This window comes from Hyla sarda, chromosome 8, assembly GCF_029499605.1.
Source record: "Hyla sarda isolate aHylSar1 chromosome 8, aHylSar1.hap1, whole genome shotgun sequence".
NCBI classification, from domain to species: domain Eukaryota; kingdom Metazoa; phylum Chordata; class Amphibia; order Anura; family Hylidae; genus Hyla; species Hyla sarda.
In genome coordinates, this window is record NC_079196.1 from 234,319,518 (window position 1) to 234,340,258 (window position 20,741).

At 43.7% G+C, this 20,741-nt stretch overlaps 1 protein-coding gene across 1 annotated transcript; it reads right to left on the bottom strand.

Moving 5' to 3' along the window:
* Window positions 1-18,515: 18,515 nt before the first annotated feature.
* Window positions 18,516-19,421, bottom strand: LOC130285412 (taste receptor type 2 member 39-like). The gene has a single exon (XM_056536773.1). It carries the CDS (start codon window positions 19,419-19,421, stop codon window positions 18,516-18,518), a length of 906 nt encoding a protein of 301 aa, XP_056392748.1.
* Between the last annotated feature and the right edge of the window lie 1,320 nt (window positions 19,422-20,741).

Here is a 20,741-nt window from a genome sequence, read left to right on the forward strand (position 1 = left end):
GTATATGTATAGTGTATATGTATAGTGTATATGTATAGTGTATATGTATAGAGTATATGTATAGTGTATATGTATAGTGTATATGTACAGTGTATAGTGTATATGTATAGTGTATATGTATAGTGTATAGTGTATATGTATAGTGTATATTTAAGTGAATGGTGACTGTTGCTACTATGTTGCAAAATGTATCCGGTGTTGCTGGAATAACTACTGCAATAGATGTGTGAATACAATTGATGGAGTAAATGTCCAGGGTACAACACATTTATTAATCAAATAAAAACTAAATAATTGTGAAGTCAATTTGACCAGTTCTGTAGAAATGTGGAGTGAGGGTGCGGGGCCCTTGTACTCCTTCCCACCTGTTATAATAAAATGTACAGATGAATATATAAGAAGATGTGAAATAAAACACACAGTATATGTGATTAGATGTGAAAGTTCAGTGGTGGTTAGAGGCAGATCCACTTATGTGTACTTGCAACCTCTGGAGACCCCCAGTCTGGGGCCCCCAGTTGCAGGAAGAACAGAGGTACGGCCCGGCTGTTTTTAAATAAAGTACAGTGTTGGGGATAAATAACAAGTGACTTAATCCGTAGGTTCAGGGGTATAGATAACGTATAGTTAGATGGTTCCTGCGTACACAGCGCCGCGGCTGTGCAATAGCGCAAATCAACTGGCGGCTCGGCGGACGTAAAAATAAAGTCTCCAGTATTATGTACCGCTTACCCGTCCGGTGGGTAGGTGGAGCGAGGCTCTGCGAGATGGGGTCCCCATGTCCGTGGCGCTGGGATGTCCTGGCGGTGCGGTCTGTCTGCCGATAGGCCGGTCGCCTAGTCCGTGCGCTGGATTTGTCGATCTCTGAGGGGGTCTCGGTCTTTGTGGTAACGCTCCGTGCTCCGTGGTGATAGCCGTGGAGCGCTCTGCTGTAGGTGGTGACTTGAGATTGTGAACGTGGGGTATCTGGTGGTGGTCTCTAGAGAGGTGTGAGAGGGAGCAGACGCGTTTCGGACTATCGTAGTCCTTCCTTCATGCCATGTTATATAGTGTTCAGACTGGGAAACCTATCATTTCTGGTGTAGTAACCTTGTGTATCAAATATACCTCTATTACATTTTAGAGTTAACCATTTCAATACATACCCATACCTATACACAGACTACGTCATGATCAAGATTTTAAACACATAATTGCTTGGCTCCAATGACTACATTTTAATCAGACTATTATTATTATACGTTCATAACACCTTTATACATTTTATCCACTCCACTGACCATTATTATACACTCACATTTACCAACAATCCCACATATGTTATCACAGATTAGTTCCCATATACCTGCACTATAACATCTCTGCTATTAATAACCAATTATACATCCAGAATTCACATCATCCCACATCTACATGATATATATTTAGAAACCACTATGGCCTGAGTCTCACTACACATCATGAATGTTCCTCATATACAGGAACAGCTCCAACTAATAAAATTGAGACAATCCCATCGCCTCAGTCCATCCAGGAGATCCAATCCGGGTTTTTGCATTTTCCCACAATCCATGTCCAGGTTACTACACCAGAAATGATAGGTTTCCCAGTCTGAACACTATATAACATGGCATGAAGGAAGGACTACGATAGTCCGAAACGCGTCTGCTCCCTCTCACACCTCTCTAGAGACCACCACCAGATACCCCACATTCACAATCTCAAGTCACCACCTACAGCAGAGCGCTCCACGGCTATCACCACGGAGCACGGAGCGTTACCACAAAGACCGAAACCTCCTCAGAGATCGACAAATCCAGCGCACGGACTAGGCGACCGGCCTATCAGCAGACAGACCGCACCGCCAGGACATCCCAGCGCCACGGACATGGGGACCCCATCTCGCAGAGCCTCGCTCCACCTACCCACCGGACGGGTAAGCGGTACATAATACCGGAGACTTTATTTTTACGTCCGCCGAGCCGCCAGTTGATTTGCGCTATTGCACAGCCGCGGCGCTGTGTACGCAGGAACCATCTAACTATACGTTATCTATACCCCTGAACCTACGGATTAAGTCACTTGTTATTTATCCCCAACACTGTACTTTATTTAAAAACAGCCGGGCCGTACCTCTGTTCTTCCTGCAACGGGGGGCCCCAGACTGGGGGTCTCCAGAGGTTGCAAGTACACATAAGTGGATCTGCCTCTAACCACCACTGAACTTTCACATCTAATCACATATACTGTGTGTTTTATTTCACATCTTCTTATATATTCATCTGTACATTTTATTATAACAGGTGGGAAGGAGTACAAGGGCCCCGCACCCTCACTCCACATTTCTACAGAACTGGTCAAATTGACTTCACAATTATTTAGTTTTTATTTGATTAATAAATGTGTTGTACCCTGGACATTTACTCCATCAATTGTATTCACACATCTATTGCAGTAGTTATTCCAGCAACACCGGATACATTTTGCAACATAGTAGCAACAGTCACCATTCACTTAAATATACACTATACATATACACTATACATATACACTATACATATACACTATACACTGTACATATACACATACACTATACACTATACACTATACACACATATATATATATATATATATATATATATATATATATATATATATATATATATATATACATACACACACACACACTATACATATACACTATATATATATACACACATACACTATACATATACACTATACACATACATATACACTATACACTATACATATACACTATACATATACACTACACACCATACACACACACACCCCGTACACACACACACACACCCCATACACTATACACATACACACTATACATATGATATTTAGAGATTCTCTGGTGTCTGGTATTGTGCCAAGGGACTGGCGCAAGGCGAATGTGGTGCCAATCTTCAAGAAGGAATCCCCAGGAAACTATAGACCGGTAAGTCTAACGTGCATTGTGGGTAAATTACATACAGGAATACATAGGGGATAATAGTATTATGAGTGATAGCCAGCATGGGTTTACTAAGGATAGAAGTTGTCACCAATCTAATTTGCTTTTATGAAGAGGTGAGTAGAAGCCTTGACAGAGGAATGGCTGTGGATATAGAGGGGGGCTGTGTATATAGAGGAGGGCTGTGTATATAGAGGGGGGGCTGTGTATATAGAGGGGGCTGTGTGTATATAGAGGGGGGGCTGTGTATATAGAGGGGGGGCTGTGTATATAGAGGGGGGGCTGTGTATATAGAGAGGGGGCTGTGTATATAGAGGGGGGGCTGTGTATATAGAGAGGGGGGCTGTGTATATAGAGGGGGGGCTGTGTATATAGAGGGGGGGCTGTGTATATAGAGAGGGGGCTGTGTATATAGAGAGGGGGGGCTGTGTATATAGAGGGGGGGCTGTGTATATAGAGGGGGGGCTGTGTATATAGAGAGGGGGGGCTGTGTATATAGAGGGGGGGCTGTGTATATAGAGGGGGGGCTGTGTATATAGAGAGGGGGGGCTGTGTATATAGAGGGGGGGCTGTGTATATAGAGGGGGGGCTGTGTATATAGAGAGGGGGCTGTGTATATAGAGGGGGGGCTGTGTATATAGAGAGGGGGGCTGTGGATATAAAGGGGGGGCTGTGGATATAGAGGAATGGCTGTGGATATAGTGTTTCTGGATTTTGCTAAAGCATTTGATACTGTCCCTCATAGACGTCTGACAGGTAAGTTAAGGTCCTTGAGTTTGGAAATTTTAGTTTGTAACTGGATTGAACACTGGCTCATGGATCGTACCCAGAGAGTGGTGGTCAATGATTCGTACTCTGATTGGTCCCCGGTTATTAGTGGTGTACCCCAAGGTTCTGTACTGGGACCGCTGTTGTATAATTTATTTATCAATGATATAGAGGATGGTAATAACAGCTCTGTTTCTATCTTTGCAGATGACACCAAGCTTTGTAGCACAGTACAGTCTATAGAGGGGGGCTGTGTATATAGAGGGGGGGGGTACAGTCTATAGAGGATGTGTATAAGTTACAAGATGACTTGGATAGACTAAGTGTCTGGGCCTCCACTTGGCAAATGAGGTTCAATGTGGATAAATGTAAAGTTATGCATCTGGGTACTAATAACCTGCATGCGTCGTATGTCTTAGGGGGGCTGTGTATATAGAGGGGGGGGCTGTGTATATAGGGGGGGGCTGTATATATAGAGGGGGGCTGTGTATATAGAGGGGGGCTGTGTATATAGAGGGGGGGGGCTGTGTATATAGAGGGGGGCTGTGTATATAGAGGGGGGCTGTGTATATAGAGAGGGGGGGCTGTGTATATAGAGGGGGGGCTGTGTATATAGAGGGGGGCTGTGTATATAGAGAGGGGCTGTGTATATAGAGGGGGGGCTGTGTATATAGAGGGGGGCTGTGTATATAGAGGGGGGGCTGTGTATATAGAGGGGGGGCTGTGTATATATAGAGAGGGGGGGCTGTGTATATAGAGGGGGGGCTGTGTATATAGAGGGGGGCTGTGTATATAGAGAGGGGCTGTGTATATAGAGGGGGGGCTGTGTATATAGAGGGGGGCTGTGTATATAGAGGGGGGGCTGTGTATATAGAGGGGGGCTGTGCATACTAATAACCTGCAGCATCGTATGTCTTAGGGGGGCTGTGTATACTAATAACCTGCAGCATCGTATGTCTTAGGGGGGCTGTGTATACTAATAACCTGCAGCATCGTATGTCTTAGGGGGGCTGTGTATACTAATAACCTGCAGCGTCGTATGTCTTAGGGGGGCTGTGTATATAGAGAGGGGGCTGTGTATATAGAGGGGGGCTGTGTATATAGAGGGGGGCTGTGTATACTAATAACCTGCAGCGTCGTATGTCTTAGGGGGGATTAAACTGGCAGAGTCACTGGTAGAGAAGGATCTGGGTGACTTGTAGATCACAGACTACAGAATAGCACAATGTCAGGCTGCTGCTTCCAAAGCCGGCAGGATATTGTCATGTATAAAAAGAGGCATGGACTCAAGGGACAGGGACATAATACTCCCCCTTTATAAAGCATTGGTACAGTCTATAGTGTATAATACTCCCCCTTTATAAAGCATTGGTACAGTCTATAGTGTATAATACCCCCCTTTATAAAGCATTGGTACAGTCTATAGTGTATAATACTCCCCCTTTATAAAGCATTGGTACGGCCTCACCTGGAATATGCTGGTCAGTTTTGGGCACCTGTCCATAAAAGGGACACTGCGGAGTTGGAAAGGGTGCAGAGACGTGCAACTAAACTAATATGGGGCCTGGAACATCTTAGCTATGAGGAGCGATTAAAGGAGTTACAATTGTTTAGTCTTGAGAAGAGACGTGTAAGGGGGGATATGATAAACGTATATAAGTATATAAATGGCCCATACAAAAAATATGGAGAAAAACTGTTCCAGGTTAAACCCCCCCAAAGGACGAGGGGGAACTCCCTCCGTCTGGAGAAGAAAATGTTTAGTCTAAAGGGGCAACACGCCTTCTTTACCGTGAGGACTGTGAATTTATGGAACGGTCTACCTCAGGAACTGGTCACAGCAGGAACAATTAACAGCTTTAAAACAGGGTTAGATACATTCCTGGAACAAAATAACATTAATGCTTATGAAGAAATATAAAATCCCTTCCCCAATATCGCGCCGCACCCCTACCCCTTAATTCCCTGGTTGAACTTGATGGACATATGTCTTTTTTCGACCGTACTAACTATGTAACTATATACACTATACATATACACATACACTATACATATACACTATGCATAAACATATACACTATACATATACATACACACTATACATATTGTGACGATCCGTCTTGGGGATTAGCTCTGGGATCGTCCTGGACTACGCCACAGGATGCGTTTCTTCTCAATAAACCAGCAAACAAATGCTTATAATGCAAATCTGGCACCTTGCCAGTTTTATTAGACAGGTTTCAGGTAAAGAAATAAACAAAAAACAGGAACAAAATAAAATCCTAGACCGTCTGGTCACTGACTAAACAGATCAGCTTGTCCTGACTAACAACCGCTGAGCTTCCCTCAGCCGGTTAAACATATGTCCCCTGCAACCTTCTACTCACAATTCATGTCACTCTCTTTGAGCCCCTCATAGCTCGGGCTGTGTCCTCCTCAGCAGTCTCTGTCTCTTCCCTACAGCCCACATGCTGTCTCCTAGGAAGAGCCCACATTACACTGAGTCTCCATCTCATATACACCTCCCTTCCCTCCTGCCTCATTACTTAAGAAGCAGGTGAGAGCTTCTGCAGGGTGAGCCAAGGAAATACACCCTTTCCTTGCCACACTGCCACATATCCCCCCCCCCTTTGCTCAGACCACCGGGAAGAAGCACATGTATTTGAAAGGCAGAAACCATCTGCCTTTCCTTTCTCTTGGACAACTTTTGTCCCACAGTCTCTGAAGTCCTTGACTTTTTTCTTCCGGACTTTTATCAGCCACCAATTGCAAGTCTCTCGGTCACACCTCTCCAGTTCCAGGTTCTTCACCCTGGTGTGGGCAGGGTTCTTGAAATTAAGGACCGAGAGGACCAATGCTTCTAACCTTTGTCTTCTTCTGGCTTGCCGGACCTCTGCCTCTGCTTCAGAGAATCTTTCGGCCTCAGTGGCTTCACCAACCACTGTCTTGTTCTCTGTACCGTCAGAGGACCTCTGACACGGGTCCATCTCCGTTTCAACTTTAGAGGACTTCCCACCTGGTTTCACCTCAGTCTTGACTTCAGTGGAATTCTCACATGGTTTCACCTCATCCCTTCCAGCTTTCTCTTCAGGGCCACCAGCTTCCTCAGGTTTGGCTTCAGAGTCTTTGGCTCCTTCAGATTCTTGTGTAGAATCAGCTTCTACTACTGCAGCTTCTTCAGGCTTACTCTTCTCTTCACCTGTAGCTTCAGTTGTGCCATTCTCTTCACTCACAGGTTTTGAGGTTGACTCTGGTTTAGCTTCTGCTTCAGAGGATTTCTCTGCCTCAGCATTACCTTCAGAATTTTTGGTCTGCTCAGGTTCAGGGAATTTCCCACCTCTCTTCTCCTTAGTCTCCACTTCAGAGGATTTCCCACCAGGTTTCAGCTCAGTCCTAGCTTCAGGGGACTTCTTACAGGACTTCACCTCAATCTTAGCTTTAGAGGACTTTTTGGCATTCAGAGAAAGCATAACTGTATCCTGTAACTTCGGCCCCAAAAGCCTTTCTTGAGCCAATTCCGCCATATCTTGGTCTCTGCTCTCTTTTAGGACTTCCTGGTCCTCTTCCTTTTTCTCACATTTTCGCAGCTTACACTGGAGCTTAGCGGACTTCATCCTCTCACTGTCAAGTAACTCTGTCAAGTCCCTGACAGTATCTTCCGAAGACAGCAATTGTTTACTCAATTGTTCATTGTCCGCCAGCACAGCCACCTGCTTGTGGAGTTGCGCTCCCAGCAAAACCAAGGCAGCTACATGGGACCTTCTGCGCGTTTCGTTCTGCGCTTCCAGGCTCTCTTTTAAGATCTTCATGTCATCTTCCAGCTTTATATATTTCATCTGCTCACTCTTGAGCTTTGTGGAGATCACCTTCTCACTGTCCAGCAACTGTTTCTTGGACTTCACTAACTCATTGATAGATTTTCCACTCTCACCGATCTGTTCAGATAAATCTGAGATCTCCTGTTGCAAGTTCTTGTTTTCATGTTTCAGAGTCTCAACTTGTTCCAGGGCCTCCTCCTACTGCTCACGGAGCAAGTCATTGTCATGACGAGCAGATCGAAGAGCATGTGCAAGGGCATTTTTCGCCTTGACTTCCTCCTCGAGTTGTCTCTTAGCTTTAGAGACACTCTCCAGATCACTGGCAAGAGCCTCAGCTTCCATCTTCATTTCATTCTTCTCTTTTTCTATGTTTTCCATGGCTACCAGCCTAGCCTTGTGATCACTCTGCAGAGCCTGATAGGCACCATGTAGAAGACTCACTTCTTCTTCCTGGAAGGACATCCGCTTGGCCAGACTCTGCACTTCACTCTCCTTGCTGGTCACAAGACCCTGGGAGCGGGACAGTTCATCCTGCAGAGCCACAAACTCACTTCTGTGGTGCTCCATGACTTTTTCCAGCTGAAGCCTCGCTTCTTGCTCTTTCTTAAAGTCAGCAAGTGATTTGTCCTTCTCCTCTGTCAAGCGATGTACCTCTTTTTCTTTCTCCAACAACTTCACAGAAACCATCTGCAGGGATTCTTCCAGATTCTGGATCTGCTCCAGTTTTTTTTCAAGGCCAGCTCGTCTTTTCCGAGACCTTTTACTGACAGCGGTCTCCTCACTCTCGCTGTTAGACCTTGAGACATCCTCTGGTCCTCTGTCAGACACTCGACCCAGCTCTTCTCCATCTCTAGATGAAGTCTCCCCCTTTTTCGGGGTTGCGGCCACTTGTGCCTCATTATTATCATCCACAACAGGTGCCACTGACACCTGGCACTCTTCCTCTCCCACCACGTTGGCAACTCTGGAGACTCTCACTAAACACTCCCGTCGGACCGACAATCCCTTGGCGGTTAGTTTGTCGCCCCTAGCAACAACTTTAATGGCTCTTGGCACCAGCGAGTAGGGGAGATTCCTGATCAGTTCCTCTGAACTTTCTCTCGGCTTCTTGGCAGACTTGTCTTTTGTCCTGTCACAGTCTCCTTCACTTAGGACTCTGTGACTGTAAGTGCAGCCCCCAGCTCCACTGGTACTCTCTTCTGGAGTTTTGGTTTTTCCACAGCCATCTCCGTAGCTTCTATTCCAGTCACCACTTTAACTTGACTCGCGGACTGTTCTTCAGCTTCCCTAGTGGTCTGGCACACTCCCACCTGAGATATACCTAGGGTCTGCTGACACTCCCCGTCCTCAGCCTCTGCTGAGTTACTGTCCCCTGCTATGTGGTGAAAACCAAGTGTTGTGAGCCTATCAGGTGTTCCTGCTCTAGTCACCTGACTATCTTCCCACAACTGCTGAAAAAAACGGAAAATCCTTCCCCAGCACTACTTCATACTCTAAGGTAGGTCTATTGCAACCTTGTGACTTATGGTACCATAGGGAGTAGAAATACACACATTAACTGTTTTATAACCCCAAATACCGGCTTGTATAGACACTATAGAGGGGTCCGGCTTGTATAGACACTATAGCGGGGTCTGGCTTTCTGCAGCTGGTCTTTACCAGACGTATTACACATTTTGGATCTAACAAAACCGTCATCTTTTTACCTTCTATTTCCAGCTCACACAGCTTTTCTTTTGTCCTGTGAGAGGTGGGAATAAGACTCTTTACATCAGAACACATTAACATAAGTGTTTCAAGAAAAACATTATCAGCCTGCATGGGTTCACAATATACAGCACCATTTACACAGTCCAGTAGAGACCCCCCAGTCCTTACTCCTTCCGGAACCTTTGTGTGCGAACTCTCAGGTGCACTCTCAGCATCCCACAGCTGCCAGAAATACGGAAAGTCTCTGCCCAGTACAATTTCCACTGTAAGTTCCGCACATACCTCCATCATATGGCTCACTGTCCCAAAACATGTATCAAAGGTAATTAGAACAGTCTTACCGGGCTCCGGATGGGACTTCACAAAGGGAATTACTTCTGGAATAATCCGAGATACAGTCTGACAACAATCTAAGTCCACCCACAGTGGGATTCTGTCCACCGACAACTCACAGGACCTCGGCTTCGTCTTGGCGACCACCGGTTGTGGCCCACGTCGGTTGCTCCCAGCAACGGCCTTTCGAGGTTGTCCCATTTTCTTGAAAAAAAATTCTTGATCCGTTGCCCCTAGCAATGCTCCTCCACAGACTCCAAACTGGGCTTGAACTCCTCTGCTGGGCTCCTTCGACTTGCAATCTTGCAGGGGGTTGCTCCTAGCAACGGCTCCTCTCCAACTCGCCCGTTGGTTGCCCTTGGCAACAGGTTGCCCTTAGCAACAGCGTGCCCGCATCCTCCACCAAAATGTGACGATAAACAAACGCTTATAATGCAAATCTGGCACCTTGCCAGTTTTATTAGACAGGTTGCAGGGAAAGAAATAAACAAAAAAACAGGAACAAAACAAAATCCTAGACCGTCTGGTCACTGACTAAACAGATCAGCTTGTCCTGACTAACAACCGCTGAGCTTCCCTCAGCCGGTTAAACATATGTCCCCTGCAACCTTCTACTCACAATTCATGTCACTCTCTTTGAGCCCCTCATAGCTCGGGCTGTGTCCTCCTCAGCAGTCTCTGTCTCTTCCCTACAGCCCACATGCTGTCTCCTAGGAAGAGCCCACATTAGACTGAGTCTCCATCTCATATACACCTCCTTCCCTCCTGCCTCATTACTTAAGAAGCAGGTGAGAGCTTCTGCAGGGTGAGCCAAGGAAATACACCCTTTCCTTGCCACACTGCCACAATATACACTATACATATACACTATACACTATACATATACACTATACATATACACTATACATATACACTATACACTATACATATACACTATACATATACACTATACATATACACTATACACTATACATATACACTATACATATACACTATACACTATACATATACACTATACATATACACTATACATATACACTATACATATACACTATACACTATACATATACACTATACATATACACTATACTCTATACATACACACTATACACTATACATACACACTATACATATACACTATACACTATACATATACACTATACATATACACTATACTCTATACATACACACTATACACTATACATATACACTATACACTATACATATACACTATACATATACACTATACTCTATACATACACACTATACATATACACTATACACTATACTCTATACACTATACATATACACTATACACTATACATATACACTATACATATACACTATACTCTATACATACACACTATACACTATACATATACACTATACACTATACATATACACTATACATATACACTATACATATACACTATACTCTATACATACACACTATACACTATACATATACACTATACACTATACATATGCACTATACATATACACTATACATATACACTATACACTATACATATACTTTATACATATACTCTATACATCTATATTCCCATCCATCACTATCCGCCGCACTATCTATATTCACATCCATCACTATCCGCCGCACTATCTATATTCACATCCATCACTATCCCCCGCACTATCTATATTCTCATCCATCACTATCCGCCGCACTATCTATATTCCCATCCATCACTATCCGCCGCACTATCTATATTCCCATCCATCACTATCCGCCGCACTAAATATATATTGCCATCCATCACTATCCGCCGCACTATATATATTCCCATCCATCACTATCCGCCGCACTATCTATATTCCCATCCATCACTATCCGCCGCACTATCTATATTCCCATCCATCACTATCCGCCGCACTATCTATATTCACATCCATCACTATTTGCCGCACTATCTATATTCACATCCATCACTATTTGCAGCACTATCTATATTCACATCCATCACTATCCGCCGCACTATCTATATTCACATCCATCACTATCCGCCTCACTATCTATATTCACATCCATCACTATCCGCCGCACTATCTATATTCCCATCCATCACTATCCGCCGCACTATCTATATTCACATCCATCACTATTTGCCGCACTATCTATATTCACATCCATCACTATTTGCAGCACTATCTATATTCACATCCATCACTATCCGCCGCACTATCTATATTCCCATCCATCACTATCCGCCGCACTATCTATATTCCCATCCATCACTATCCGCCGCACTATCTATATTCCCATCCATCACTATCCGCCGCACTATCTATATTCACATCCATCACTATTTGCCGCACTATCTATATTCACATCCATCACTATTTGCAGCACTATCTATATTCACATCCATCACTATCCGCCGCACTATCTATATTCCCATCCATCACTATCCGCCGCACTATCTATATTCACATCCATCACTATCCTCCGCACTATCTATATTCACATCCATCACTATCCCCCGCACTATCTATATTCCCATCCATCACTATCCGCCGCACTATCTATATTCACATCCATCACTATTCGCCGCATTATCTATATTCACATCCATCACTATCCGCCTCACTATCTATATTCACATCCATCACTATCCGCCGCACTATCTATATTCACATCCATCACTATTCGCCGCATTATCTATATTCACATCCATCACTATCCGCCTCACTATCTATATTCACATCCATCACTATCCGCCGCACTATCTATATTCCCATCCATCACTATCCGCCGCACTATCTATATTCCCATCCATCACTATCCGCCGCACTATCTATATTCACATCCATCACTATCCTCCGCACTATCTATATTCACATCCATCACTATCCCCCGCACTATCTATATTCCCATCCATCACTATCCGCCGCACTATCTATATTCACATCCATCACTATCCGCCGCACTATCTATATTCACATCCATTACTTTGTATCCATTCAACTCCCTGCATCATCTTTCATTCCAGCCACTTCACACCCTTTATTCCCCAGTCCTTGAGATCTCATCCACTACTATCACTACTCTGGGTATCTATCTAATTTAGAGGAGCAGGGAAATAGGTTATGTCAACATTACAAACACAACTATGTAACTATGTAACTATGTAACTATGTAACTTGAATCTTCTAGCTATGAAGCATTTGAGCTAGGAAATTCAATATAGAGAAATCAAATAATATTCGAATATACATTTCTTAGTCCTATGAATAAGCCTGACACCATGCTGCACTGGGGTTCTTGGTTCCAGTATAGATTTATATTTTCATATGCTTTTTTATGTAATGAGAAAATATAGGACTTTGTGTATACAAATGTTGCCTTTGCCAACATGTTCGCTTTGGCGTGACATCCCAGTAACCTAGTGTGGCATGTTTTTAATAGCAAGAACCTTGGAATCAACTCCCACCCCTCTCCTTCCCCTGTATTACAGTAGTATCGTACACAGTATTACCAGTAATGGCTTGCTGCACCAAAACTTACTGCTTCTGACAGGAAAACCCCTTGGCAGTGAGCACAGTCATCACTGGAGAGGAGAGGTAAATGTTGTTTTATTTATTTATTCTTTATTAATTGTTATTTTTACATAAAATGTTTAATGAGGGGTCTAAGGGTGTGAGGGGTGTTTTTTGCAATAAATAAATGAAAACGTGTATGTATAGTTTTTTTTTTACATATTTAGTTTATTTTATTTTTTTTTTTTAAATAAATGAATAAATAATTGAAAAAAAATTGGGTCCCCACATTTTTAAAATTCAGCCAGATGCAAACCCAGAAGTAGCAGTCTGGTAACATTGTGGTGGGAAGCACAGTTTATTTTGGCCCTCCGTATCCTAATATTAGCAACCTGCTGCTAACTCGATTTTAGGCTTTAGTTTTTGAAGGTTTGATAATCCTAATATCCGGCCCTTTTCTAGCCCCCTAGTGCCGGTGGGTACTGGGGCAATAATATTGGGGCAATAATGACGGGTTAGCGTTAGACATTTTTCACGGGCCAACACTAAGCCCTGGTTTATTAACAGATGCCATCAGCTTTTGCTATTAATCCAAGTAATATTTTTCTTTTAATTATTGCACACCATCTCCCTGGACCCCTCATTAACCATTTTATTATAAATGATTTTTGGGCATGATGGAACCAGCTGCAGAGCCACAGAGTTGGGAAGGGCTGGCATTGTTTTGGTCATAATACGTCACCAAATACTTCACATTACTTTTATTGGCACATGATGTACCTTGCAGGGAAGCTGCCGGAAGTGCTGCTAACAGAGCATGTGTGGTGTTACACCGTGCATGCTCCAGTTACAAATATACTTCGGAACAATGTACATGTGACCGGCAGAGATCGAGGTAGGGGAGTATAGTTTCTTTATGACTTTAACACCAGACCCAGACAAAACATATTTTTTTTTTATATCCCCCGAACACCCCCTTTAACCTCTTCAGGACATAGGGCGTATGGATACGCCCTGCATTCCGAGTCCTTAAGGACCGAGGGCGTATCCATACGCCCGTGGGAATTCCGGTCCCCACCGCTAGCCGGTTGGGGACCGGAGCCGGATGCCTGCTGAAATCGTTCAGCAGGCATCGCGGCATATCGCCCAGGGGTGTCATTATGCCCCCCCCCCCATGTCGGCGACAATTCAGTCCAGCGATCTGCGGCGATTCCGGGTCAATCGGGTCTCCAGTGACCCGGAATTACTGGCTGATCTGACGGCCCCGAACAGCCATAGCCAGGTTTACCGGCCGACCAATCAGGGCACCTGCTGCGGGTGTCACTCCCGCAACCCGCTCTGCCCCTCTTCCGGAGGACGTGAGCGGGTGCGGGAAGAGGACCCCGGGAGTTGGGGACCCCGATCCCCGGCGTCAATGTTGGGATCGGGCCCCAGGAGCGGCGGCGGCGGCGAGGGACTCACCTGTGTCCCAGAGCAGCAGTAGGAGGTGAGTGACAGCCTCCTGCTGTTGCTTAGCAACAGCTCCCAGCATGCAAAAAGGGCATGCTGGGAGCTGTAGTTATGCAACAGCAGGAGGCAGACAACCACAACTCCCAGCATTCCCTTATGGGCATGCTGGGACTTATAGTTTTGCAACAGCTGGAGGCACATTTTTTCTATGGAAAAGTGTACCTTCAGCTGCTGTATAACTACAACTCCCAGCTTGCACAAACAGCTAAAGTGCATGCTGGGAGTTGTAGTGGTGCATCTGCTGGTTGCATAACTACAACTCCCAGCATGCCCATTGGCTGTCGGTGACTGCTGAGAGTTGTAGTTTTGCAACAGCTGAAGGCACAATGGTTGTGAAACTCAGAGTTTTTTTTTTTACCTAACTTAGTGTTTCACGACCGGTGTGCCTACAGCTGTTGCAAACTACAACTCTCAGCAGTCACCATACACCATGCACCGTACATGCTGGGAGTTGTAGTTTTGCAACAGCTGGAGGCACACTGGTTGTGAAACACTGAATTAGGTCACAAACTCAGTGATACATAACCAGTGTGCCTACAGCTGTTGCAAAACTAAAACTCTCAGCATGTACAGTCTGTCAGCGCATGCTGGGAGTTGTAGTTTTGCAACAGCTGGATGTTTCTCCCCCCCCAATGTGAACGTACGGGTACACTCACATGGGCGGAGGTTTACTGTAAATATCTGGCTGCAAGTTTGAGCTGTGGCAAATTTTCTGCTGCAGCTCAAACTGCCAGCGAGAAACTACTGTGAACCCCCGCCCGTGTGACTGTACCCTAAAAACACTACACTACACTAACACACAATAAAAAGTTAAAAACACTATATATAAACATACCCCTACACAGCCCCCCTCTGCTCCCCAATAAAAATGAAAACGTCTGGTACGCCACTGTTTCCAAAACGGAGCCTCCAGTTGTTGCAAAACAACAACTCCCAGTATTGTCGGACAGCCGTTGACTGTCCAGGCATGCTGGGAGTTTTGCAACAGCTGGAGGCACCCTGTTTGGGAATCACTGGCGTAGAATACCCCTATGTCCACCCCTATGCAAGTCCCTAATTTAGGCCTCAAATGCGCATGGTGCTCTCACTTTGGAGCCCTGTCGTATTTCAAGGCAACAGTTTAGGGTCACATATGGGGTATCGCCGTACTCGGGAGAAATTGTGTTACAAATTTTGGGGGCTATTTTCTGCTTTTACCCTTTTTAAAAATGTTAAATTTTTGTGAAAACAAGCATTTTAGGTAAAAAAAAAATATTTTTTTTTATATATGCAAAAGTCGTGAAACACCTGTGGGGTATAAAGGTTCACTTAACCCCTTGTTACATTTCCTGAGGGGTCTAGTTTCCAAAATAGTATGCCATGTGTTTTTTTTTTTTGCTTTCTTGGCACCATAGGGGCTTCCTAAAGGCGGCATTCCCCCAGAGCAAAATTTGCTTCCAAAAAGCCAAATGTGACTACTCCTCTTCTGAGACCTGTAGTGCGCCAGCAGAGCACTTTTCACCCCCATATGGGGTGTTTTCTGAATCAGGAGAAATTGGGCTTCAAATTTTGAGGGGTATTTTCTGCTATTACCCTTTTTAAAAATGTAAAATTTTGGGGAAAACAAGCATTTTGGGTAAAAAAATTTTATTTTGTTTTACATTTGCAAAAGTCATGAAACACCTGTGGGATATTAAGGCTCACTTTATCCCATGTTACATTCCCCGAGGTGTCTAGTTTCCAAAATGGTATGCCATGTGGGAGTTTTTTGCTGTTCTGGCACCATAGGGGCTTCCTAAATGCAACATGCCCCCCAAAAACCATTTCAGAAAAATATTCTCTCCAAAATCCCCTTGTCGCTCCTTCCCTTCTGAGCCCTCTACTGCACCCGCCGAACACTTTACATAGACATATGAGGTATGTGCTTACTCGAGAGAAATTGGGCTAAAAATAAAAGTAAAAATGTTCTCCTTTTACCACTTGCAAAAATTGAAAAATTGGGTCTACAAGAACATGTGAGTGTAAAAAATTAAGATTTTGAATTTTCTCCTTCACTTTGCTGCTATTCCTGTGAAACACCTAAAGGGTTAAAACACTTACTGAATGTCATTTTGAATACTTTGGGGGTGTAGTTTTTATAATGGGGTCATTTATTGGGTATTTCTAATATGAAGACCCTTCAAATTCACTTCAAAACTGAACTGGTCCCTGAAAAATATTGAGTTTGAAAATTTTGTGAAAAATTGGAAAATTGCTGCTGAACTTTGAAGCCCTCTGGTGTCTTCCAAAAGTAAAAACATGTCAATTTTATGATGCAAACATAAAGTAGACATATTGTTTATCTGAATAAAAAAAAATGTATTCTTAATATACATTTTCCTTACAAGCAGAAAGCTTCAAAGTTAGAAAAATGCAAAATTTTCAAATTTTTCATCAAATTTACGGATTTTTCACAAAGAAAGGATGCAAGTTACCACAAAATTGTACTACTATGTTAAAGTAGAATATGTCATGAAAAAACAATCTTGGAATCAGAATGATAACTAAAAGCATTCCAGAGTTATTAATGTTTAAAGTGACAGTGGTCAGATGTGCAAAAAACACTCTGGTCCTTAAGGCCAAAATTGGCTTGGTCCTGAAGGGGTTAAAGAGAACAGTGGTCAACGTTTCACACATCTACCTTAAGTGCCACCCTGTGTCACAAAGACTTTAAATAAAGATTCTTATTGTTTTCAAGTTACCCAAGTGTTTGTACCCTCTCCTACTGCATTTACACCATGGCTACAACCCCAGGCACTATACCAAATGTGCCTCTATTTCCAGTTGTTGTTTAGGCTCCCAGGGGGGTCCACCAGGGTTAGCCAGACCACCTTAATACATATGATACTACCCTACATCTACCAAAGGAACTACTACCCTGAGCTGACTCTGACTGCTCCGATAGGTTGAGCAGTCAGAGTCAGCACAGGGTAGTAGTTTCTCTGGTAGATGTAGGGTAGTATCATATGTATTAAGGTGGTCTGGCTAACCCTGGTGGACCCCCCTGGGAGCCCCCACACCATCATCGAATCTGGAAATATTTGACCCCTCTGTTTTTTTACTCTTTGAAGTTTAAATATAACATGACCAAGGAAAATATATCAGAGGTTTTTAGGAGATACAAGACACATAATGGCTTCATATCATAACACATACTTTATTGACCCAAGGGTAGAATAAGAAACAGAGCCGACTCCTCAGCTCATGTAGACATGGTCGATACACATAAAAATCCTAAAAAGTCAATGGAGCAGAAGAACAAAGCATCAATATAGAGATTATTACCTACAATAATTATATAACTACCGTGTGCAGGGGCCAAACCACAATCCATGTCTCTAATGTTCATTGTCACCCAAATCTGATGTGTCTCGATGTGATCACCTTGGGGTGGGGGGGGGGGGGGGTTATGTTCCTAATATCAACAGATCTGAACAATGAGATGAAGCAGTGACTGCTGGGATGATGGAACTATGGACTATGGAGGAGAAGTTGTAGGATCATTGTCTTTGTTGGTCAGACATTACCGGAGGGAATTAGAGGAACTGAGCAGCATTTTCTGTGTCAGAGATGGAATCTTCCTCTTCATGGCTACCTGCTGCACAGTATCTTTTGCCTCTTATAATTTTTTATTTTTTTTAAATTCTTATTAATAAATGAAAAAAAAGCATGTTCAATATTGAAGGAAACACAATATAAAAACTACAAGATGAAGATCAGACCCATCCTTTCTCCAAAGAACTCACTTAACAAGTCCAAGACCTCCTCCTCAGCAACAGGAAAAATGTATCTAGAAAGATGGAACTTGAAGGAAAAGAAAAGACCGTATTGATGGATTGACTGTTTATGCTGATCCTGAGGAATATGCAACATCTTCTTCATCTCTTGTCCAGTCCTCCATTTACTAAGTGTCTCTTAATTTTCTTCTGTAATTTGGGATACCCCATGATTAGAGTGATAATTTGGATAGAGGGAGAAGACATGATGAGTAACCAGATAAAAACACTCCAAATATACCCCAATGAAACAAACAACATCCCAACTACTGAGACATACAGGAATAAATTCAAAAGAACCTGAAGGATCATTGTCCTGGTGGCTCGGACATGACCCTGGAGCTGAGGAGAAGAACTGAACTGAGAAGCGCTGTGCCTCATCCTCCACATGTGCCTCACCAGAGCGCCCACACTGACCCCGATACAGATGAAGGTCACCAGAAATGGGAGACAGCAGCCAAACAGAACATTAATATACGTAAAGTACAGTTTATGTTGGATGATGTAGTTTTTGCTCAATGAGGAGTTATTATGGGGAAAGGAGATTGACATTGTCCAAATATATGGAAGATTAATGAGGAACGAAGCCACAGACGTTGTAATGAGCAGCAGAGTCACTGAAGAAGACAACCGGTGCTTCACCATAACAATGACCCTATGGGAAGAGTTCACCAGCTTCACACAATAGTACATAGACAACCAGGCCGAGTGCCAGATACTGTCATAGATTAGATAGAGAAAGGTCACAGTACACACCATAATATAACCGCGGTTAGTCACCATCAGATGGAACCAGAATAAATACTTGAGAACATTGAAGGAGATCGATGACTGTCGGAGGAGGTTGTTCAGAGCCATGAAGACAAAGATTCGATCACAGACATTGAATTGTTCTTTCTTCTTCCATTCGATGATATAGACGATGACTATGAAGGAGCTGAGAGCGATCCCTGAGATCCATGTGATGACCAAGAAAGTGATCAAGAATAACTGTGCGGCCATCTCCATCCCTGCGGTGTGAAGGTCCCCGTCCGTACGTGAATCTGCTGCCCGCTAGAATAATTACGATAAATGACTTTACCTGCCGGGAATAGATGATGTGACCGATGCAAATGTCCAGGAGATCTGATGTCTCGTTCTGTCACTGTAGAGAGTGGAAAATGGAAATCACTGCCGAGAATTATCTACATGTCGTTCTGATATGTGCAAAACATGAAATGGGAGATTTATAAAGCCTTCGATTTCCATTTTCTGCAGGTGACCATCCCAGGGGAAATTAAGGGGAAACTCAACTCAAAACCAAAGTTTCCTGCGTGTACCATGAAGGATTTTGAGGCTTTAGATCTTTAGCTGATTTTATTGCTGCTTCTATGAGAAGTGATGAGTTCCAAGATCAGGCCAAGATGGTAATCTGCTCTCCTCAGCAGATATAGGGTGGGCTAGTTTGGTCAGTAGGCCGACCCAACCCAGGTGAGATTTGTTGGTTTGAGGAACCAGGATGCAAACGGAGAACATGTCCTATATGTGCTGAAGGATAAATAGGAGCCCTAGATGCAGTTCGCGTCATGATGATGTCATTGTGCTTACTGGGGTCCTCTTGTTGTTTTCATAACCAGACAGATACAGAAAATGCAGTAGCAGCCTAGTATTACCAGGGTGAAATGGTCATGGATTTTTGGCCAAACCAGACCTGGTGCATAAATTTTAACACTCTGAGTCTAATGCAACCTGGCTCTTCATATTAGTCTCTGGTGGTGGTGGGTACCAGGATAATAATGAGTGGGTTAGGGTAAGTCATTTTACCGGCTAATGATGTGCCCCTGCTAAGTAATGGATGACTTTACTAATAAGCTGGTAAAGCAGAAAAAAACACACAAAACATGAGTGAATATATGTTTTATTGACATAAAAATATCCCCATACCCAAGAGTTGGCCATTTAATTTAAAAGACAAAAAAATAAATCAGCTGGTCCAATGACTCTGACATAGTCCAACTGATCCTGGGAACCAGTTTAAAATAAACATATTAATAAATATAGAAACACAGACTGACAATGCCACCAACTCAATGGCTGGACCTGACCTGACTATGTGGGTGAAGAAAGCTACTCATCAGCGACTGTAGACTCAGGCTGCTGCTAATGGAGCTGGTACTGCTCCTGCCACCACACCCATCCCCAGCAGCCATGGCAGTGGAAGGTGAGCGCAGGGGGCCCTCCGATTAAGACCTGCAAGAGGATGGATGATGGCGCCTATAGGCATCAGCCAACTGACGACATAGGATGCCTCTGTGGTAGGTCAGTTTGTCCTCCCTCTCAGTGGGTGTA

Bases quoted from the DNA above. Each gene is read 5' to 3' on its own strand.
- LOC130285412 (XM_056536773.1), bottom strand. From the start codon at position 19,421: ATGGAGATGGCCGCACAGTTATTCTTGATCACTTTCTTGGTCATCACA.